Source organism: Ammospiza caudacuta, chromosome 1 (assembly GCF_027887145.1).
Source record: "Ammospiza caudacuta isolate bAmmCau1 chromosome 1, bAmmCau1.pri, whole genome shotgun sequence".
Lineage (NCBI taxonomy): Eukaryota > Metazoa > Chordata > Aves > Passeriformes > Passerellidae > Ammospiza > Ammospiza caudacuta.
The window spans coordinates 46411768-46436460 of NC_080593.1; the positions used below are offsets into that span (position 1 = coordinate 46411768).

At 36.6% G+C, this 24693-nt stretch overlaps 1 protein-coding gene across 1 annotated transcript in view; it reads left to right on the forward strand.

The window, feature by feature from the left end:
- LARS2 (leucyl-tRNA synthetase 2, mitochondrial) overlaps positions 1-24693 on the forward strand; it is an 83871-nt gene that overhangs the window by 34474 nt on the left and 24704 nt on the right. The window contains exons 8-14 of the mRNA XM_058808930.1: positions 5964-6071; positions 7683-7842; positions 11071-11175; positions 13858-13973; positions 14924-15207; positions 18753-18851; positions 21592-21729. Coding sequence (XP_058664913.1) covers positions 5964-6071; positions 7683-7842; positions 11071-11175; positions 13858-13973; positions 14924-15207; positions 18753-18851; positions 21592-21729 — 1010 coding nt within the window. The remainder of the gene's footprint in view (positions 1-5963; positions 6072-7682; positions 7843-11070; positions 11176-13857; positions 13974-14923; positions 15208-18752; positions 18852-21591; positions 21730-24693) is intronic.

A 24693-nucleotide genomic window follows, 5' to 3' on the forward strand; every position in this document is an offset into this window, starting at 1 on the left:
TTTTTTGCCTCATCTGAATAGATTTGGAATTATTTCATGTAATTGTGTTTTGCTTGATTTTTTTATTTTGTATTTTATTTCTGAGATCTTAAGCAGAATAGTAATGAAATGTAATGAGATTGAAGTACTGAATTTCAGGATGTCAGGAGTCTTGGTAGCACTTGGGATTTCATAGCAGGAGGTAATGCCTCATCACTGAGAACTGAAATGCTGGCTCTTTTTCATTCTTTATGTGTGCTTTGTTTTGATTCCCACACTTGGACTCGAGCTCATAGTTGTCTTCTCCTAAAACAGCAGGCCTGATAAAGCTCTATTTGAAGCACTTCTTCTTGAGCCAGGCTGAGAGCTGTCTCCTGGACAAGGACCAAGAGCAGGGCTCCCTCAGCTTGCTGAGCACTTCATTCCTAAGAAATGCCCCCAGTTTTGTCAGTTTGGCAAGGCAGAAAGTTGTTTGTGGATATCCAGACCAGGCTGGTCTTGTCACCTTGTTTTAAACACAGCATCTCATTTGATGGTACAGCAATGTACATTTAAGTTCCTGTTGGTATGAGGTTAACCAAAACAGTGCATACTTAATACTGTTAAAAATTATAGCAAATGTTTTGAAGAGCTTTTCTATTTATGGATTCAGTTACTCATCACAAATATATACTTCATTATTTCAGAAAGGGATTATCTTCTCTTCAGAAATTTAAGCAAGGAACAGCTTTGAAGAGCAAATCTGGAGAATAAGTCTGGATTTACTTTTTGCTTTTAAGGAAACATTTATTTGCCTCAGCTCTGTGTAATCACACCAGAGGTGTTTGTTGCCCATAAATTGTAGGGAAGGAAATGGGAAAACTGCTGACAGTTCAGACATTTATGAGAAAGAATTTTCAGTATACGCAGTGTCTGTGTTATTGCTCCTCTTTAATGTATGTTTTCAGTATTCTTCACACATGGGAAATAAAAGTCAAGGGTGACCTACAATAGTACAGACAGAAACTACGGAAGGAGAAGAAGAAGTAGTAAAACAAGAAGATATTAAATGCCAGCAGAAGCTGTAGCATATAATCACAGTTGGAACAGTGCAATAGAGTGCAAAATAAAACAGTGGGTAGCCTAGCTTTAATTTCTTGTGCTTTAATATATGTTAATATATTAAGTTGTATTAAATGATTTTGTGTAATCTTTAGTTTATATTTGGTTGCTCTTTGGGGAGTTTGATCAAATGAAGTGAAGAATTTCATTTTAATTCAAACAGAGCTTAGATACTTATTTGACTTCATCAGAAGCAAAGCTTTTAAATGTTATTGTTTTTAGTAGAATGCAATTTTATTTTGCTAATTGAATTCTTCTGAAATGCGACCTTTTGCTGAAGTTTTTATTCTGATCTTCTTGTTACCTTGCAGATCTGTCAAACTTCATTGAAGTGTCTTCATTTAAAAAAAGAGTATACATTTGATTATATAGGTTATATTTAGATTTTCCACTTTATTTCATGTATTATCATAGAGGAGTTAAGTCACTCTCACTAAATATGAAATTAGTAGCTGGTATTGATCTACTAAAACCTTTAGTTCATGGAGTCAAAGACTGAATTTTTTAGGGGTTCAGCAGAATTTTTCTTTGAACTAAAGCAGGAGGACTTTTGGAGTTGAGCTTCTCTTGGGAGATTGTAAAATACTTCTGTTCTTGGATTTTCTGGATCTTTTTTACCTGAAAATTGCTTAACTGAAGTTCTCTTTCTGTGATAATCCTCAGCAGACTAAACAGCTAGAAATGTGAGACCAGTTTTTCACATACAATGTGTTACTTCTAGTTTTAGGCTTGGTCATCATTGTCTTTGATGAATTTTCAGCAAATTCATCTTGATTTAGTTACTCTCTGATCATCTGAGGTAGTTGACTTTCATCTTCTGGCTGTGCCAGGATTTTCTGCATGTTCTGAAAGAGTAAAAAAGTCCGTGAAACATCTATCCTCAATCTCCAACTTCTTCAGGTGTAAGAGCCTTTAAATCATTCTCATCCCTGAACACAACTTTGATTTCTTTAGCTTTTCCTGAGTCTGTCTATCTTTAGATCTGAAAGACTGACAAAATGTATTTATGCTATTCCTTGACTTATGTTTAATTAAGATGGGAGTAATTTCTCCTGTAATTAGATGTTTGCATTTGAGGTTTTCATGTCTCTTTCTGAGTAATGAGAAATGAAAGCAGAAATACTCTGCTACCTAATGTTTCCAAATTTTTCACTATTAAGTTATCATCAGAAATTCAAAAATTGAGTTTATTTGGTAATCTTGTCACTCTCTGCTTACTGGACTGAAATGCTGCTCTTGTTCTTTGTCCCCTGCTGACTCCAGCATGGTTTTACTTTTGTTTATTTGCCTGTGTGCTGGGAGTCTTCTTACTGACTGTCTTCTCTGTGTTAGCAAATCAAGTTAACAAATTTGTGGCAGAAATAACAAGAAGTTATATGCACACTTTTAAGGATCAGTTTGTTTTTTGTTTTTTTTTTTTGTATGGAAATTATCAGTAATTACAGAATCATAGAATGTTAAGGTGTTGGGATGAACCTTAAAGACCATCTATTCCCAATCCCCTTTGCCATGAGCAGGGACACCTCCAACTAGACCAGGCTGCTCAAGGCCCCATCCACCCTGGCCTTAAATACTGCCAGGGCTGGCAATTTGCAAATAAAATTTGGAGCAGAATTCATGGGACTAATGATTGAGAAAATGTTGTACTGAACATGGCAGTGATTTTTTAAAAATAGCCTAGAAGCAAAATTCATGGGAGTTAATATTTAACTTCCCAAATAGTAACTTAAAATATTCAGGAATTTCTATGCTAGCACTGGTTAAGAGTATACCCAAATAGTACACTTGTAATTTTTTAAAATATTAATAATAGTTTTAGCATATATTTATGAGCATGTATTTTGTAGGGTGTAGTGCAATTGGATTTGAAAATGAAAAGCTTTTTTAAAGGGTTTCCTTAAGCTATCTTTTAAATGGTCCTAATTTGCATATATGAATTTTGGATGTACAAGTGCATTCATGTGTGTAAGAACTGATGCATCTCTGCTTTGCTGCTAGTGAGTACCCTAGATAATTTACCATTCAGAAACACTTACTAACACGCTAGCAGTGTGCATATTGTGTATTATTTGCCTTGTAACACCAGATAAATTGTTTATAGTTTGCATGTTCATTTTCTGCTTCACCTGCAGTTCATAGCCTTGACGAGAAACCTAAGGAGTTTGTTGAGTACAACGAACTGAGTATCATAAATCCATTTTGAACATTTTTGAAGTTTTTTTGTTTGCTTGGGGTTTTTGTTTCCTATCACACTAAACTGTTTATGTATAAATTAGGTTATAAAGGTTTATGTTTGCAAACACTGTAGGCTTCATCATCATGCAGAGTAAGCTTAGTTATCTTCATTCACATGAAGTTGGCTCTTCCTGTATTTAGTTGCATGAAGTAATTGCATTATCAAGAGAAGAACTGGGTTAACTCATACTGTAGCTTCTAATAAGGCCAATGAATTACAGTAAAATCATTATCACACTGGTATTGACAATCTTGGTGTATGAATACTGCAGTGAACATCTAGGAAGTTTTGCTGGCAAGCAGTTACAGACTGTACAGTTTCAGTAGAACACATGCACAATTAGCTGCTTCTGGCAGCAAAATGTGATGTAGATTAGAATGGATATCTAATGTGTACAGCCAGTTCTGCCTGTATTGACACAATTTCATTCTTTCTAAAATGCATAAAGTTCTTACAAAGAGTGTAACTAGACATTGTGTGTATGTGTAGAGATATACATACGTAGTATAGAGATATAATATATATATCTACAATTATGTTTTTTCTTTCATAATTACATCAGTACATAGATTGATCATGGTAGATAGAGCTTAGTTGTTTCTGGAACGGTGCAATTAATGAGAATACTTCAAACTTTGAATTCTCTTTGATATAACATGCTTGCAATTGAGAGTTAAAACTGATTAAAGAAATCGTGTAATAAAAACCTATCCAAAAGTCTAGCATTCTTTTATTTATAAATAATCAATAAATTGGTTTGATTCTTAAAGTTGTAGAAAGCAATAAAAATCCCAAGTGGTGATGTAATATTATGGTTTACAAAGGACATGGATTTTGTTATATTTTGAATGACAGATATACAGCAGAGCGGTAACTAAAAAAGTAATTCTTACAGTAACTTTTCTGCATCTCACTTTGAAATTAGTTAAATATGTCATTAAAAGAGAACTTGAAATGCATTCTTGGAGAAGAATTAAGTGTGCATTCACTAATTATCCACCTACCTACTGTTTGGTTTGAACAGCACATAGTAGATACTGTCCATCCTTGCAGGTTGTTAGTAATTACTGAGATAATAAAGAGCTTGCACATTTGATGTTGAGAGTCACAGCTGAAGGAGAAATTATTCAACATGTTGCCTTATTCTTAGATTTTAACTGTAATTGTTCAGCATATTCACCATCTGTCCAAATGACTCATGCCTCTGGCTATACTTCTGCCAAAGTAAAGATTTTGGACAGTCACAGTATTCATAACAAAAATGTGAAGTGTTATGAAGTGAAAAATAAGATGAACTTTAAGTTATCTGTTTTCTTTACATTGTTATAGATGCCATTTATTAAAATCATGCTGTTCAAACTGTTTAGACAAATACTAATTGATTTGAAATAGACTTTCATGCTTCCATTCCACACATCAGAAAGCACATAAATATATAGGTTTATCTCTTGTTGAGTGCAAATATAAGTAGAAGTTACAAGTTGGCTGTTGGACATTATAGATAGTAAGGGAGGCAACACTGAATTTCTTCACTGCTGCATAGTATAGAACCATTTAGGTTGGAAAAAACCCTTGAGATCCTCAAGTCCAGCCATTTAGCCAGCACTGCTAAGTCCATCAGTAAACCCTGTCCCTAAGCACCACGTCTGTGGGTCTTCTGAATACCTCCAGAGATGATGACTCAAGCACTTCCCTGGACAGTTTCTTCCAGTGTTTGACAGCCCTTTCCATGGTGAATTTTTTTCTAGTATCCTCCCCTGGTGCAACTTGAGACCATTTCCTCTGGTCCCATCCATCATTTGTTACCTGAGGGAACAGACTGACCCCCACTTCACTACAGCCTCCTTTTGGACAGTTATGGAATGATAAGGTCCTCCCTGAGCCTCCTTTTATCCAGGCTAAACATTCCCAGGTGTATTGGCCACGCCTCATAAGACTTGCTCTAGACCCCCCTCCAGACCCAGCTTTGTTGCTGGTTGCTTATAAGAATTTTAATATTATAATATTATATATATTTTTTTTTATTTTAGTACAAGCCTTTGTTATTATGATTAGTGTTGTTTTTGCAGGATGATACAACCTAAAGATCCCAATCAATTTTGCAGCCTGTTGTGCTTGGTAAAATATCAATACGAAATATGAAAAAATAGATAGCTAGAAAATATCATGCTATTTTAAGCCAGAGCTTGAAAATTTTAGGACATGTTAACACCTTTTGTCTGATTGCAATCTCTAGGCTATTGTCTACTAATACAAATCTAGGCTTTGTATCTGCAAGCATATCTGTTAAGTCTTGTTCGGCTCAGTAGGTCACCAACACTTCTCAGAAGTTACAACCACTGGGAATATTTTCTGTGTTTGTTTTCATCTCAGTTTTTCATTCCTGTATCTTCAGGTCTAATCCATTCAAAAGAAAGGCCACTTTTAATAACAAGAGGGTCTCTGTTGGCAGTGACATCCCTCTGGCTTGTACCATGTTAGTTCTGTTCTCAGAGATATTAATTTGAGGTAGCAGCAATATAAAACCACCTCTTCCAATGTTTTTACCAGCACCTTGCCATTTTGCTTTAGTTATAATTAAACCCATAGTATTAATTCATATGCTTACAAAAGCTGAATGTCCTCATTCTTTCTTTTGTTGCTCCAGGCCATGTTTGATGCTTTATCTGATCTCCCTGAGTGGTATGGCATTAAAGAAATGCAAGCAAATTGGATAGGTGACTGCGTTGGGTGCTCTCTTGACTTCTTGCTAAAGGTAAGTCAGAAATTTCACTTGCTGATCTCTTGGTTGGGCTAACTGCAGCCCCTGAAATGTGTGATGAGAATGGATTCCCAGATCTTAAAAGCTTGAAACCTCCTAAAAAAGATGATTATTATATTCATGCACGGACCAGCACAGATTCCTGGAGAACAGCACTTGAGGGTTGAAGAGATGCTCCCTGCTACCCTCCTTAGGAAAGGGTTTGTGTGTTCAAGTGGATGCAAATTGGCTGTGTGTATTTATGCCAAAATACATGCCAGCTAATAAGCTTCCCTAAAAGCCACAACATTTGTGCCAGGTGCACTGTCAAGTGGCACTGCACATGTCAGCTAGGGTCTAGCTGGGCATTTGCTTTTCTCTGAATGGCACCTTCTCTGCCAGACCCAGGCTGACCTCAGGCAAACTGCTTTGCCAACATTTGTCCATTATTTCACTTACTATTTCCCATAATTAAAATAATGGAAACCATACCATTAGGTAGTGATGGAGCTACAGAGAAGTCTAGATAGAAAGAAAGGAGAGGAAGGAAAAGGAAACCTGAAAAAAAATATCATTATCTGCAGAAGGGCTTCAGATTTCCCTTTTTTGTCAAGAGATTGGCAAGGCTCCATGAATATGGTAGTGGCAGAAGACATTTTCACAGACCCTGATCAAATTTCAGCCCTTGTACTTTGAAGCTTTATTGTGATTATTTACTCTGGGCTAACATTCTAAAAGTGACTTCTCATTTTAAAGTACTGAATTTTTCAGAACTTCAAATTGAGACAAATTAAACCTTTTAAATACCTCTGAATTGCACCCTGCTGAAAGATTCAGTACTTGTATTTGTATAAATAACTTGGTATTAAAGTTGTTTTTATCAATTGCTTCTGAAAATTTATATCAATACTTATTATGGAAAAATCTCCTTCCAAGACCCGCATATACTCCACAGTTAGTTCATCTAAGATATAAACATTGTTGATAGTACCAGATGGTAATTCTTTAAAAGTGTTTGAAGTTTACTATTTCCATTTTATGTCCAATTGTTTGTTGTGCCACCTTTAATTATTTTATTTCTTTTTAATTTATTATTTATTTGTATTATTTGTTCTTTATTATCATTAATTATTATTTATTTCTATATTTTATTATTTCTTTATTATTATTTATAATTTACAGCATTTTCTTCATCAGAGAAGTATGATGTAAAGTCATATTGTAGCTGAGAAAATCCTAAATTCTTTTCAGAGGCAACATCTCCCTCCAGTTTCTTGGAAACAAGGCATGCATATTAAAAGTGAATAGAAGGATTCTGGGTGGCTTAGCCAGGGATTGAGTCTATCTCAGTAGCACAGTGCAATATTACATATGGGATTAGAATTATATTTTTATAGTTATATTTGGATAAACTAAGGCAAGACTGTAAAATAACTTTCTCAAGGCCTAAAAGTAAGTTTTGTCAAGGTTTGATTCTGGAAAATTTCTATAGTGGGAATGTGTCTGGCTTTGCTGTTTGGATCTGTGTATTTCTGTAGGGTGATGTAGGCTCGTTAGCTGTGGGAAAAGGAAGGGAAATCTATAAGCACTGCACAGCCAGTGGGATTTTTTTCTGCTCTTTTTCAGGTGAATGGCAAAATAACAGAAGAGAAACTAACAGCTTACACCTATACACCTGAAGCCATTTATGGAGCTTCCCATTTATATATCTTACCAACTCACAGACTGCTGCATGGGAATAGCAGTCTCAAGGAAGTCTTTCAGAGGGAGTTCATCCCAGGGAAAGGTGGTATTTTTCTCATACTGCAATTTGTTGTAGAAGAGCAACAATTATAGAGAATGATTTTTAGAGAATGTGCATCAAGATGAGCAGGAGCTGTTCCTGTTGAGAGCAAGCAGGCCTTTGATTCTTGCTATGTCACACAGTGTCACATCAGCTTGTCCTGGCTTCAGATATGGCAATAGCAGCTATGCTGGAATTCTTCTTTTTATAATAGTTGTTACACTTCACAGTATATGAAAGCAATGGAACAGATTCTTGTTTCCTCATCCACCAGAAATGAATAGTCCAAATTTGACTGTGTCAGCCCATTGGAAAATCTCATGTCTATAAGGTATGTGTCATTAGCACAAAGACAGCAGAACTAATTCTTGCACCAGAAATTATTTCTTCCTGTCATAAGGACTCTAAAGAGATCAATATATCACTAATTTTTTACTTTATTTTTTAAATTGTTTTTTAAATAAAAACAATTTATCTGGTTTTATCACTTATACATAGCAAAGTGGATCACTGATAGATTGTAAAATAATACTCTGCTATGCAGATCCTTTGTTAATACAAGGCTCCAATGGAGTAAATTCAGAGTATCCCTGTGGCAGTTCATGACTTGCACAGTCAACTGATAATGCTTTAATTGTTGTTAACTGCTTTCCTGAAGTCTCCAACCACCAATTCTGCCTGTATTTAGCATCCATGGTCTAGTATTTTTTTATTGTTTGGAAAACCTGGACATGACAAGTGTAAATATAATGTGTTTTGTCTCTACTTCAGGCTGGTGTTCGATATTTTCTTTTTCCCTTACTGGTAAAGATAAGATTGTCTGGATAACGTGATTTCAACAGCATCTTGTGGTAAATTGTGTTGATTGTACAGAACCTGCTTTTTTAGGTACTTTTTTTCTACCTTAAAAAAGTTTGCTTGCTAGTAGAAAGAAACATGGATCCTGACTGTCTTGAGTACATAAATCCCTGGTCTAAGAGGTGAGAAAAGCTTGGAGAATTTTGGAGAACAAATTTGCAGTTCTTGCAGTTGAACCAAATCAAAGCACTAACTGCACAAACACACATTCATGCATGTGCCTGTACCTTTGTTGGATCTTGTGCTTTATGCCAAACCAGAGAAGTGCAAAATTTGCTTTTAATAAGGACAATGTTATATTTTTATATTGTTTTTTAAGTGGAAATACTTGCAAAAGCTTTTTTGTGTGTCTGTTAACAATAAGCTTAAAGCTTTTGGCCGAGTTAAATTAAGAAACTCTGAATTGAAATGATGACAACCAAAAGTCTTCAAAAAAGAGGCACAATTTCACATAACTCTGCTATTGTATACTCCTGCTACTTGTGAATATACTTACAGACATTCTTCAGTTGAAATTAGCTGAGATTGGCATTTTACATATGAAAGGCCAAAAATGCCATTTAAAAAAAAGACATTGTGGATGGCCTTATGTAGACCCTATTTTCACATTAACCAAGACTTTTATAAAAAAATTCCTCAGTAACACAGAAATTTTAATTTGATTAAATGTAATTGTTTTCTTTTCAATGGGCATAGTCTTGCAATTCTCTTTTTTCACTGTGTTCTCATTTAAATGGGCATAGTCTAGCAATTCTCTTTCTTCACTGTGTTCTCATTTAAATAATTAGGAGGGTATGTTTTCATGTTTTCTAGGAGAGAAAAATAAGCAATTGTATAGCTGAGTAACTGAAAGCTTTAAAACCTTTAGTCTTGAAGTATATGTCTGTATTTTAGGCTCCTATTATTTAAATAAATAGAACAACCACTTGTCGAACATTCAATTTTTTTTTTTTTTTTTTTTTTTTTTTTTTTTTTTTTTCCTAGAAAAATATGTATTAATTTAGAATCTGGTAAGTCTAATGGTTTGGGCAGCAGGAGGTACCTGAGATAAAGATTTGACCATTACATTGTTCATTATCTCATGATAATATTCTGCATACATTGTCTTACACTTGTACCTGTACCACTCTCTCTCTTTGGTTATGATGATAATGATGTGAGCAAATGAGCACAGCAAAGAGCACCTTCATCAACTGCAGTTATTATTTTGGGTTCCAGCATAAAAATGAATATTATTGCTGGGTGAAAGAGAGAAGTTATTTTTAAAAGCAGTGTCCTGCCCACTCAGCTTCCTGCTCATGACGCTTCTTGGTTAGTTGCTTTTAAAAAATGAAATTGTCCCTTTTGTACTTTTTTAAACAAAGGAAAGCTGTGTGTGGTGGTTGGAATGTAGAAATTTTCTTTGTAATATGAATACCTCAGACACCTAAAATTTGGGAAAGTAGTAATCAGAAATAAAATGTATCATTTGTGTTAAGAAGTGTGATGAGATACAACAGCCCTGTTTTCAAAATTGCTGTTTCTTTACTTCAAGCAGATTTTATGCATTGCAATGCAAGCCTTCATAGCCTCAGCTTAGCTATGAAGAAAGGTGAAAGGAAGCTCTTAGCAGCCCATATTTTAATGATTGTAATTATCATCAACTTAAAGGCACTGAAAAAGTTAGAAATAGACCAAAATTGAGATCTGGTGATCAAATCCTCAAAATTTAGAGTGTTCAGATTTGGATTTCTTCTTGCTGAGACTCCCAATCTGCACATTGTACATCAATTTCAGTTTATTAGTCCTCACCCTTAATTCTCTCCTCTCCTATTTCCCCTTGCTTGGACATTGGGTTCCTCATCTGGAATATGAATGTGAATATCCTGTTTGGAAATCAGTAGGTTACTTCGGTGGCTTTTTAACACAGGTTAGAAAAATAAGATGTCATAAGCTTTGAAGTTCTTCTGTAAGAAATTAAATCATAAGGATATATGCTCCCCTGCGATTTTATCTGATTTTTTATAGAATTTTGTAGCATTGTATGCTAGTACATAATTCAGGGCTTAATAAAACCACTTTGTACAACTTTGCAGCGGCCTGTATTTTGATCAAAAACTCAATTTTTTGTTATAATCCAAATCTTACTCAATTTTTATAGAGGTGCTTGTTATAAGTATGTTTTCTAATCATGATAATTTATCAATCTGACTGAGCATTTTAATACATCTGAGTTTTTTTGAAATGTGAGTAGGTTTGTCACTTTCTTTTTTAAAGAAAACTGTTACTTAAAATTCATGTAAGTTGAAGATAAACTGCTTTGTAATGTTAAGTGATGTTCTTAGCATATCTTCTGTTATATTTTACTTACCATATCATTACATTTGTTTTCAGACTCACTTACTTCAGTGACAGCTGTGAATTTGCTTACCAATCAGGAGATTCCTATAGTCATCTCAGCAAAAACCAATTTTGATAATTATCTTGATACTAAAATAGGTATGTGGCATTAAATATTTAAGTGGAATAGTATGCTTTTCAGTTGCTGTATTGGAGCACAAGATACTGGTGTAGTAAATATTTGAAAACAGAGGCTCTCTCTCCTAGATTTTAGATTTCTATTCTCCATTAGGGAAGAAGGAAGGGAAAAGAAGCTATGTGGAATCTATGTGGGTGAAGAGATTTACAGCATATTAAATGGAAATATTATAAAATTAGTCCATTTAATGAGCTAAGTTTGAGGATCTGCAAATCTTAAGAAAATTTGTTACATACAACATATGTGTTTGGCTTTTTCTCTCACCATCCTTAATCAAAACAGAACTACTATTTTTTGGCAAACAACCCTAACTTTTGGACTTTTTTGTGTGTCTAAAGTTTACATAAATTATGGACATGCTTATAGAGAAATGCTTCAGATAGTAAATTTACAAAACTTCCAACTTTGACTTTTATCTAGTAATATTTGTTTTGAGGCCAGTAAAATAGTTCAGGATAGGTAATAATTGTTTTGAGGTAGTCTTGGACAATTATCTTGGATCCTTTATCTCTCAAGGTAGCATTCCCATAATTATGGCACCTGATTTGGAGTTGAGGGTGGATAAGTGGAGGGGGAGGATGTGGCTAGAGGATGCTGAATCACCTGCAGTGAGCTTCTGTTCTCAAAGTTGTCCTATGAAGCTCCTGTCTTGCTCCTTTCCTGGACATGGAGCTTGGTCCCAAAACTGGGCAGCTAAGTACATCCTCTTAGATAATATGATTGTCTGAATAAGTCAAAGTAGAAATTGTACTAAGTTTTAAAAACCATATCCATTTTAATTTGCACCCACCAAGCTCTCAGTTTACTCTTGTGCTTTGCCATGGGCTCAGCTGCATTGAGAAGGCAATGTTCTATGCCAGTCCTAAAGGGAAATAATTTATGTCTTCTTCCCTTTTTCCAGTGCGTTCCTTATCTCTTAACTCCTGTTGTTGCCTCCCTATTGTTGATACTTCTTTCCTGTCCTGGGGCTGCTGCTTTCACTGCTGCCAATATTGGCTATTTTTGCACAACTGGACTGAATTAAACCAGCTGAATGTGCAGAAATGTCTTGGATGACCCTCACAGGGCTGATGGAAATTACCCATTTGGGCTGTATTTGCTTATAACATGCCCAAATCTTACACTTTAGATTTGAATCTCGTTTTGACAAACAAAGGTTTTCCTCATATTGGAGAAGCCAAATGATTGAGATACCTAATCTTAATTTTCCTTAAAATCTTGCAGTTTGCTGGCACATACCTTGGCCTTATGTCTGCTGGAAACAGCCCAGCTCTTCATGGGAAGCTGAGGGTGCCAGCTGTTGAGCTTTGCCAGTGTACATTAATAGCATCATCTTTCCAAAAGGAAGCAGACCAAAAAGTGGGAGCTGCTTTTTTCCGTTTGTAGAGCATATTGTGAAGTCACCTGTTGCAGACTGCAGAGCTCTCTGACAAATTAAGATACAAACATTGTTCTTGAAATGGCAAGAGTGTACATCTGCTGGGAAGATAAAATAGCAATTCTTCATTTTTCTAGTTAAGGAAGTAGTTGTCACAGGGGAGTTTTGTTTGATTTTCTTTAGACATCTGCTTCCAAACTTCCACATATTGGCAGAGTTAAAGTATAGCTGGCATTTCACTGCCTGAACTAAGACAATTGTTAAGCTGGTTTAGCTAATAATTCCAATGTGCTCGGCAAATATTTTGAAAACTTTTGTGTGTAGTTTTCACCAACTTAAGGCTGGCATTGTCTCATTGGAATAAGTTTCTTTGCCTTTTAAAGATGCCAGTAATTGCAAGATAGTTCAAATTATTGATTAAATTATCATTGAAGGGGGAAAATGTGCAGAAAGATGTATCTCTGTGTAAATAATAAATCTGATGGTATCTTAATATTATTTCAGAATACATGTGATAATAAAACAAGCTAAGAAATTTCTTAACTCACTGCTAAACCCTCCAGAGCAGAATTAAAATGCATGACTGTCCCAAATAATAAAATGCAGAGGGAAAGGAGAGCTTTGGGAGCCTTAAATAGTGTGAGTTGTGTAACTCATCTGAATAGCTGTAGGAAGTGTTCTCACCAGTTATAGTTTGAATAGCAAACTGATGTTATTTTAATAGTTTCCCTGAGTTTATAAACAAATCATGTTTTTCATAGTAAATTAAAGGGATAGTAATGTTTGAGACTGTTGCATTACGGTGAATTTAGATGACTTCTAATTCTAATAATTTTCTATTATTTCATAATTCTATGAAATTAGAGATTAATATTGAAACAGGAAGACTCTTCTCTTTGTTGAGTCTTTGATTATCATATTAGCAAATATAAATAAAATTTGTATTGTTTAAATATATTATATTTAGATAATATGGTTATATTGAAAATTCTGTAATTCTATCCAATTTTTATGGCTTTAGTTTTTTCAGTACCATCAGATTTTCAAACTTTTCTGAAAGAAGGACAGGACATTGATGAACATTTGAAATACAGAGGAACTGAGAAATTACTGAGTTGTAATTATTGCTGTTTGAATTTCATTGCTTAAAGAACACAAAAACGTTTTTACTGTTCTTAAACAATTTCCTTTAACTCTTTTAAGAAAATATAAGTCATTATAAAGAGAGTGCCATAGAAATTAAATGGTTTTTCATCTCTTCTAGGAATTCCTAGTACTTGTGCAGAAGATGCTGCAGTAGCTAAGAATTTGGGCATTTCTTTCACTGAAGTCATTGAGACATTGCCAAATGGTTTGGAGAAGGTCATTAATTCTGCAGAGGTGGGTATACAAGTATGGATTTATTTCCAGCTTACAGTAACAATGCAGGCTAAATCTGTTTTCTCAAGAGAGCCAAATATTTTATATGATTAAAGGGATTTTTTTGTTTGTTTGTTTTAAATCAAGCCAAGCTTATGCTACCAAATTTCTGGGAATAATTTAATGATGAAATATGTTCACCCTGCTGTAGCAATAAAATAAGTTTTTTCCTTTTGTACAGGAGAGGAAGGTTGAACTTTCCTCTCTATTGGTTTCAGTTCTGTAATGGAAACTGAATAATTTAACCCATGTTGAAAGTTGATTCTTATTTCATAACCTCAATAGAATATTAACCTAAACATGAACATACTAATCCTTCTTCCATAAATTCATTGAAATGTGGCTTCAACCTTTGTGGTATCATGGATGCCTCAAGAGACATAGGAATCTTATCTTTAGATCTAGCTCTTGAAAATATGTGTTTTAATAGCAGACACATTACTTCCCAGATAGGGTCTAAGTGGTTAAAAAGGATGCGAAAGCAAGAATAGAAAATGCTGAAGTGAACACAGGAGAGAGAAAGCAGTTTTCTTATGTATTTCCTTAGTCTCTACCTTAAGTTTGTGATAGAATTCTGAAAGTTTTGGCATACAGCAACTGATAAAGATATCAGCAGTAAATTCAAATATCTGCCAGTAATGGCTGAAGGGGTCTACATGACTCTTTCTCAGCCTTGTTCTATTCAGATCATGAAGAACATAATCCTTTAAGCAAGAAGGTTCAAATGAGCAGCTGGTATGTGAATAGTCTCTTGGATAGCAGGATGTTAACCAGCGGTAAGAGGGAACTTATTATTTTATTTGACTCCCAGAAAACTGACTGGTTTTGTTTGTTCTTGCACTTCCACTGACAGCACCTATAATTTTTTCTTTCCTTTTCCACGTCTCATTTTTTGTTTCTTTTTCAATCAGATCACCGGCATGACTCGGCAGGAGGCTTTAAAAGCTATTACTCAGCAGGCCAAAAATAAAAGGATAGGTGGAGACCTAACAAGTGACAAGTTGAGAGACTGGTTAATATCTCGACAGCGCTACTGGGGAACGCCCATCCCAATCATTCACTGCCCGGCGTGCGGCGCTGTCCCCGTGCCTTACGGGGACTTACCTGTGCTGCTGCCCAATGTCACCACCTTCACAGGAAAGGGAGCCTCACCTTTGGAGAGTGCCCCAGAGTGGGTGAACTGTTCCTGTCCAAAGTAAGTCAGTGCTGTGTTTGCTGGGAGAGATCACTTTGCACCTGCCTCTTCCTTGTGCGCTTTCCCAAAGTGTGGTGGTGTTCACAGGGGTCCCAGGACAAGGGAAAAGACGAGAATCTTGACTCCATGTTTCAGAAGGATGATTTATTATTTTATAATATATATTATATTAAAAGAAAATTATAAAAATTATATATTAAAACTATACTAAAAGAATAGAAGAAAGAATTTCATCAGAAGGCTTGAAATAATAGAATGGAATGATAATAAAATCTTGTGACTGACCAGAGAGTCTGAGACAGCTGGACTGTGATTGGCCATTAATTGAAAACAACCACATGAGACCAATCAAAGATGCACCTGTTGCATTCCACAGCAGCAGATAATTATTGTTTGCATTTACTTTCTGAGGCGTCTCAGCTTCTCAGGAGAAAAGATCCTAGCAAAAGGATTTTTCATAAAATATGTCTGTGATACCCAAAGTGTTGGCAAGTGACTGCTCTGAGACAGGATACTACTCCAAAATAATGTTTCGTTTGACCCAGCTCAGGAATTTTTTTCTTACACACTCTGTAAAACTCCTTTGTTTTGCAACACTCAATGCCTACTGCTGTTTTTCATAAAACAAGTTAAAACAAAACTCACTGGTTTTAAGTTAGAGGAGAGAAAAAAAGGAAAAACAGAATAATTTTCTCCATTTTCCTTTTCTTTACAGTATTTATCACTTCATTTATTACAGATATTCTAATTGTCTTTCATCAGTGTTCATATAAAGCTTATAATGATTACTGAATTAGTCCTTTTGTTAAGGAAACTAACATTGTCTTTATTTTTTTGCAATAGTCAACAATAAAGTGTTCTCTCAGCTATATAAATCTTTATCATGAGGCTGTACCTTACAGATAACATGTAATTCAGATTTGAAAGTAAATGCATCATGTTGTCACTGTAATCCTTATTGTTTGTAGTCCATCTGTTCAAGAAATAAAAGTCTAAATGATGTAGTGAGAGATATGTTGTAAAAATCAGTTGTGTAATCTTGAGGACTGCATAGATACTCTGTACACTGAAGTTTGTCTGTGGGTTCTGTGGGAGGAACTGGTAGAACATAAAGTATCCCAGAGAATTTTCTCATCAGCAGTGCAATGCATTGCTGGTCTTAGTAGCCTGACCAAACTAATGGGAAGCATGTTGTCAGGCTGCCAGGTAGGGAAATCAGACATATAAATGGCAGTAGGGCTCTCACTGATAATTCAGCAGATTCATAACATCTAAATTTATTTTAATATCAACAGTTCCATGGTTCTCTGGAAACATATGTTTTAAACTTTGTTGATAACATGTAATTTTTTGCAAAACAGACCTTTACTCCCATGTTTCTGCATAGAAAATTTCCTCTCAGATGTGCCTATTGAAATTGCACATAGTAGTGTATTTTAAAGTGTGACCTTTGCAGTGAAGCCTTACTGAATAAAATCCACAGGTTTAGTAAAACCCCCAGAAAAGCCTTGGTCTACAATTCCTAATTTCAACTCAAAAATTTTGCTGTTGTGACTGAAAGACTGAAAGTCACTGTGTGCACTCTTGGCTTCCCCCAACTTTTAACCCCCCAGTTTTTAACCTTAGTTAAAAGTTACTATTTTGTTTACCAGACGATAACACACTTTTGATGTATAGGAAATCCTTAAGTTTCTGGATAGTTATTGTGGCTGCTCTGCAGGGAAGTTAATCAAAGGCATTTGTTTAGTCAGAAATAGAAGTCACACAGGATTAGTTTCTTAGCCTAAAATGTAGTAGTTTGCTGAAATAACTTTTTAAATTATCATCTTTATTTGTCTTCCTAATTTTCACCTTTATGACAGCTATCATCAGTATTGCTCGTCCATGTCTGCTACAGTTTCAAATCATTTGAGCTGTTACTTCTGTGTGCAGTTATCCTTGCTTTTCCTTGCTCCAAGAAGTGACATCATCCCTTCCTTTAGTTCTTCTCTCCAGTAATATGTTTTTTTATTAGTTTCATTTAATATCTATAATTAATAAGGGAAGCCAGATGGAAAGATACAAAAGTCTGAGTATTTGGGTGACAATAATGTTAACAATCATAAATGGGAGGAGATGCCCAAGTTATTCTTTGTAATACAAATCCAGTAATTGTGTTAGTCTTCTGAAGATTGTCTAATGAGATCCTGTAATCACAGTATTGATATAAATTGTATAAACTCTGAAAGATGCCCCTGCTGGCTCTCTGTTAGTGAGCCATGTCCATTTAGAGCACAGAGACATGAAGCAGATGTAATTATGTTTCAATGACTGTAAAGTATTCTTAACATTTGACAGAAAAGCCATTCTTTTACATTGGCTGAGTCTTTGTTTATGTGTGCAATTTGAAAAAAATATTTTTCTACACTAAAAAGCAGTTAGATGTGAAAATCCTTTATTACATTAGTCTCATTGGAAGAAAAACTTGCGTGTAGAGGAAGACCACGTACAGAGACACAATGAAGAAAAATGTTAAGTGGTGATGCTCTTGTAAACTTGCCTTGGCAAGCCAAGCTGAAGTATCAGGCAGACAAGCAGGGATACATGTTGCAGCTCACTCATCAAGACTGATCAGAGACTGAATGTGCAGTTAGTAAATATGAAATAGCCAGTCCCCATTCATTATGTGTACTTACTACTACTATATACATACATTTAAACTTGCATGCAATTATTAACTGTGTACATTTCTTACATATAATCAGTGTCATTTATGCACTAGAGTGTCACAGATTGCAAAGTTTCATTGACTTTAGAATAATCCCATTGTTTTAATAGTAAGAGTTTTAAGAGGGATCATTTACAACAAATGGTAGTTTATTAAATGTCATTATTGGCTCGTACAAACAACGAATATTCAAGGAGAAATTAACAGAAAGTAACCTGAGCTCCTAAAATCTATTTTGAAACTGTTCCTTAGGGCTGCCAATATAATTACAAGCAAAAATCAATTTACTGTAATCACAAATTAAAATTGTGCTACAAGGTCTAGAAGAGATTTGATTTCAGTGAAAGCTGAAATTAAACTAAGTTAATTTTTTCTAGAGATAATAAATGGAATCTGCAAAGACCATTTTGTACGGGCAATCAGTGAGAGGCAACCACCTGACCTTTCTGCTAAATCTGCTGGTACCTAACGAGTGTGATCTATATTCAGTACCCATTAACTTGATGGCAAAGTATGCTTGTCTGTGCTTTGTAGCTTTTAAAATGACAATTCTAAAAAATTCCAAGATTGAGAGGGCTGTCCAGTGCAGTGCCGTCTTCTGCTGTTGCTGGATATGATGAATGCTCAGGCTTCCTTTCAGCTTGCTTTTGCTATGTTGTGGGAGGGAGAGGGAAGTCAGTCCTGTTATGGTGGTTGGACTTTTTCTGAACATGTCACTCTTCAGACTGCTCAGTTTTCAATCTAAATGTCTTTATGGCCACCCTGTCCATGTTTTTATTGGGTTTTTTTTCCAAGCTTGTCACTTATCTAAAAGAAGCTTTTCTCCCCTCTTGCTCAGGTGCAAGGCAGCAGCACGGCGAGAAGTCGATACCATGGATACCTTTGTTGATTCTGCTTGGTACTACCTGAGGTACACTGACCCTCACAACAGTGACAGGTGAGGGCTGCGGGCACAGGGCCACTGGGAACAAGCCTGCTGCACAGAACACAAGGGAACAAAGAGACCACACACTCAGGTGCTTCCAGCTTCTAGCTGCAGTGTGCTGGCAGGGTAAATCCCTGCACTGCCCTCATCATGTGCCTGCCCTTTGGGCCTGAGCGCAGCACAGGGTTGGTGGGTGTGGTTTAACCCCAGCTGGTATTTAAGTACCACTCCCCACACACACCCTGTGGGCTGGGAAGGACAGTTAGGAGGAGGAGAAAAAGGTAGTAAAAATCATGGCTTAGATAAGAACAGTTTAATAACTGAAACAAAGTATAATAATAATTATAATGAAAAGGAGAGGGAGAAAGAGAGGGAGAAAACCCAGGAAAAATAAGTGATGCGCTGTATAATTGCTCACCAGCTGGGATGACAGTCCATGGTATGGGATATCCCTTTGGCCAGTCTGGGTCAGCCTTCCTGGCTGTGCTTCCTCCCAGTTTCTTTGTACACGTGCTCTCTGGCAGAGCAGGAGAGACCAAGAAATCCTTGGCTTACAGTACACACTGCTCAGCAACAACCAGAACATCTGTGTGTTATCAACATTATTCTCATACTGAATTCACAGCACAGCACTGTACCAGTTATTCAGAAGAAAAAGAACTCTATCGCAGCTAAAATCAGGACAATATCTGGAGCTGGTCTAAAAATGTGGTATTTGATTGCTCCTGTGTCAGGAGATCTAGAAGAGCAGGATGCGTAAGCACAACTATGCAAGCACAGGAACCACAGGACAAGGAGCAGAAATTTGCATGAATGGGAATTATGGGGCAGGGCTCAGAGAAAATGTTCAGCTGAGGAGCTGAAGTCCTTAGTGGGCCATGCCATCAGGAATTACAGCCTGCCATGGTTTCAGACTGGTAAATTGCATGGAGTGTAGCCTCCCTGGCAATGCAGTGAGTAGCTCAGTGTGTGGACAGGCAGTGCTGTTCCAATGGTAAGAAGAGGAATAGTCCAGTGTGATATGCAGCTGCCAAGCTGGAACCTTCCCTTCTCTCCTTTTAAATTCTGGTGACTCTTGCCATTTTCTTGTGTGCAGACCTAAAGTGAAGAGGCATCACAGCAATGTCCTGCTGTGTCAGCACTTCCACTGCATGCATTATTAATGAAATGAGGTTTTTCCTGTGCTATGGCCTAGTGTCTGCAGCATGGAGAGTGTGGGAAGACAGATGTAGTTATTTAGCTGCTTTTCTGCTTCATAGTGTGGCTGTAGTAGCACTGCTTGATAGCACTTTTTTTTCCCAAAGAGGAATTAGTGCAACATCCCTATGTAGTCTGAGGAGGACAGGAAGAATGACATTTTAAAACATTGATGCCACATGATGGGCTGTTTGGGCATGTATTTGTTTATTTATTGTGCAGAGCAGTGTCTGGAAGCATACTGCATATACTGAGTGACTTAGTATTGCTGGGCCAATTATTTTTTTTTGTATTGGCAGCACTAGTTTGGTTAAACTAGAGAAAAATCTTCTGTGAACTCTTTTATTTTATGCCAGTTTTAATTATTTTCTAGTGCTAGCATGAATATATTACTGCTATTACTGAGTTAGGCAGATTGCTCCCTCTCCATTACAGTTGAAGTATTTTTTGTGTGTGTGCAAGAGGGACTTTTCCAGAAGCTAAAGAATAAATAGTCAGATGTAACATCCAACTGTCAAAGTAACAGCTTAGTGTAGTCTAATCTGTTTTACACTGAAATGAGAACACTTATATGGACTTCTGCACTAAATTGCTGCCTGCATTTGATTTATTTAGTTAGTTCTTTTAACTAAGCTATGCATATGTAAACCCTTCATTTCCATAAACCATATTTCACTGGTCTACCGTTCAGGAGAATTACTCTGTTGATTCTGGAACCCTATGAACAAGTTAGGTTTGATTTGTTCCACCAAAGACATGAATCCCAGATCATTATTTGCTTCTGGGCTCATCTGTGACAAAGGAAGTGTTGCTGTAACAAAAATTACAGATAGAATAATCAGACAGACAGACAAATAAATTTGTTGGAGCAGGGGATTGAAGCCTACATTAGAGAAACACTTCTGTACAAATTGTATTTTGTGGGCCCACTATAGAGACATGGAAATATGCAATGAAGCAATAAGCAATGCTGGGAAACCATTCAGGTGACCTCCAACGATATGTAAATATGCTGTAAATGGCAAATTTATTGTCATTTCATGAGCATCCTTCACTTGTAGTGCTGTGACCCATCTCACTCTACAGAGGGTTCTGCAGCCTTGAACTGCACCATTGCCCCCTAACGGCAGCAATGCAAACCGTCAATTTAAAAAACTGGTTTTAAGTGGTCATGTCTTTTGTCTTTCATTCTAATATATTTGTATATAAAGCTTGATAAATACTAAAAAATTTAAAGCCAGCCACAGGGTATTTACAAAAAAATCATTTAAAGAGCAGTCAAGCATTTTCATTGCTTTCTCAGGTAATTGCTTGCCTGAAAAATAGGTAAATAATCTTTTTGTAGATCTGCATCTCAGCAGAAACTTAATTTTTGTCTATAATAATAATTTTACTTCTTAGAAAAATAAAAAGATCTGATAGTAAAATGAAAGTTTTATTGCACATGTATTGCTCTCACTAAACAGTATTGTCCAGTTAAGGATGATGAGCTACTTTCGTGGTGCTGATCTTTCTTTTCAACACTGGATTTTTCCCTATAATTGTGTTTTTTCAGGCCCTTTAATAGTGACTTAGCAGACTACTGGATGCCTGTGGATTTGTACATCGGAGGAAAGGAGCACGCAGTTATGCACTTATTCTATGCAAGATTCTTCAACCATTTTTGCCATGATCTAAAGATGACTAAACACAAGTAAGCCTTATTTATTTCTGTTAAAGTCTTTCATATTTCATTTGACTCATAAGAGTATTAGTGGACACTGACGTGATGGTGGAACATTACATTGAGTAAGCCTGAATTTTCCTGCCTTGTCAGTACTTGGTTTCTCACAGTGAGTTGCACTTCCTGTATATGTTCATACAAAGGTTTTTATTGCATGAGTATTAACTGGCTCAGAGCAAGTGGTAAAGTGCTGCTGTAGATTTCCAGCCTGCAAAAGCATGCACAAATGAGTAACTTCAGGCATTCTGTGTAGTGCTATTATTTCAAATTAGGTAACTTCCTACCAGTAATAGCATTAATTTCAGTGGAAGCATGCATATGTAAAAAACAAAGCACTCTAAGTCACTGTATAATTGGAGCTGCGCAGTACAAAACACTTCTTGATAGGCAAAAGAAATATATTTATCTCATGCCAATTTATTTTTTATTTAATTAATTTTATATAATTACCTTTAATTATTCTTGTTGATGCTGCTGCTATAGCCTAATTCACTGTTCTCTGTTTTGGTTAGAGGTAAAGTTTGATGGAAGAAAGTGAGTCATCTGTTGTTCTGTTCTTTGTCCTCTCAGATAGGTTCTGAGTTTGACATCCCCATTTCCACTGAAATTCAGCTCTTTTGTACCCTAAAATGCCATCCTCAGCTTGGAGAGTGCTAGTGACAGAACAATGAAACTCTGGCCCATGCTCTGTTCTGTTCTCCCATCAGCAGAGATGACTGAATATACTGAGTCAAAATGAGTGGCCCCATGAGAAGAACTGCTCAATGATTTCTCAGCCACAACTCATATAAATAAATTCATTCTTTACAAGTATCCCCTCTAAAAACTTGACATTAAACAGGAGCCTAAATATATGTGTCACTGAACTCACTTGAATGCTGTAGTTCTGCTACAAAACTAGAATTGAATTATTGTGAGCCAGAAAAAGATGGACAAGTTACTGCAGCTAGCAGGATGCTTCCCCAAGGTATTGCCTAATTTTGATGAAAATAGGCAATGTGTTTTCATAACTCGTTCTTGGCTGTGCAAAAGTTTGCAGTGAAAGCTGTGTTTGAAATATTGGATGTAGATGATTTGTGTACCTGTTTCACTCTGTTGTCTGCAGCCTGTGTAGCTGCAGCAGGAAGGCTGTTTCTTCTCTCTCAGAGTGGACCTTTCAAAGCAGACCCTTCCTCTCAGAGGTGCTATGCCTTCAAGCAGAGAATTTTAAAGCTTTCCCTTGCAAGCAATTTTAGGCTTATTAATTCTACAAAAGATTTTACAATCCTAATCCATCAAGCATCTAGTGGAGCTGTAACACACAACAGCAAAATGTTCTTTTGCTAGTCAAATTCTTTAACCTTCCAAAATTATATTAACCACATTAGTGGCTGAAGTATTGTCAGAAAGTGAGATCACAGGGCAGGGGAGATTTTCTTGCAAAGTAAGTGGTTTGTTTTGGTATGCTAGAGAAAAGGGCATGGAACGAGGCCAGCTGGACTAAAAAGAGACCTCTTGTGTGACCTAAAGAAGACCAAAATAAGTGCAAGGAAATGGGAGGTAAGGATTGGCTACCCCTGGAGGAATGTAGAAGCCTTTACTGGATAGGCAGTGTGGATTATGGAAAGGTCATAGCTCATCAGATGTTGAAACTGGTGAAGAATGTGAAGATAGTAAGAAGAGCCTCTGGACATACATGGAAGAGAACAGCAAGGAAGACATTGGACTGATTCACAATCCAGCAAAGAGCCTAAGTAGAAAGAAAAGTCTTTGCCTTGGCCTTTGCTGTCAAGGTCTGTGCTTAGTAGGAAAGTTTGAAGGCAAGACATACTGCCCATTGTAGAGTAAGATTGAGTTAGGGCTCACTTAAGTAAACCAGACACATGCAAGTTCCAGGCATGAAAGACAAGGTGGCTGGAGCAGCTGCCATGGATTTACCAAGAAGAAATTATTCCAAACTTAATCTGCTTTCCTTCTGTGGTGACATGATTCCATCTATGGATGAGGAGAGAGCTGTGCATATCTTTTACCATGACTTCAACAGAACATCTGGGACTGTGCCATCTGTGTGGGCAGGATTACAACAGAGAAGGGCTTAGGGGTCCTCATGAACAGCAATTTGGATGTGGGTCAGCAGCTGGCATGACAATATACTCCTCTAGCAAAACCATGCCCAGCTTTGGCTATCTCTGCTCATCATTCAGGAACAACTGGAATACTGTGTCTAGTTTTGAGGCCCTCACCCCAGTGTGAGGTACACTGTCAAACTAAAGAGGGTTAGAGGAGGACCACCACCATAGTCAGGGTTGGAGCATATGACATACAAGAAGATGCTAAAAGAGTTGAGTGTGTTCCCCATGGAGAAGAGAAGGCTAAGGAGGAAATGTAATTGCTATCTACTGCTACCTAAAGGAGGTTTATAGAGAAGATAGAACCAGACTCTTCTCAGAGATGTATTGAGAAAGGAAATGAGTAGCAGTCACAGATTGCAGCAAGGACAGAAGGAATACAGTTTTGGCAGGGAAGGTGATGAGACTGGAACCATTTGACTTGAGACATTGTGGCACCTCCATCATTGCATATTTTCAAAACGCAGCTGGACAGGGCCCTGAACAACCTGAAGTCAGGTCTGATATGAGAAAAGAGTTGCACCAAATGACTTCCAAAGGTCCCTTCCAACCTGCATTATTCTGAGGACTCTGTGATTCTGTAGCTGCATTGCTTTGGAATGTGTTTTGTTCACACTCTGGTGTGACAGAGCAGTAGCACAAAAGCTGTGTAGCGTAGCCTGTTCTAAATGTGGTAAATTGCAGAAGAAAACTCTACCTTCAGTGAAGAAAGCTCTTTAAGAAGCACTGACTACATCTAGTGACAATGGCAGAAGAAAATAGAAGTTGCTTTCTGTAGAAGCAGTTTGCAAGACTGTGGAGAATTCCTTTGGCGTGGTATACAATG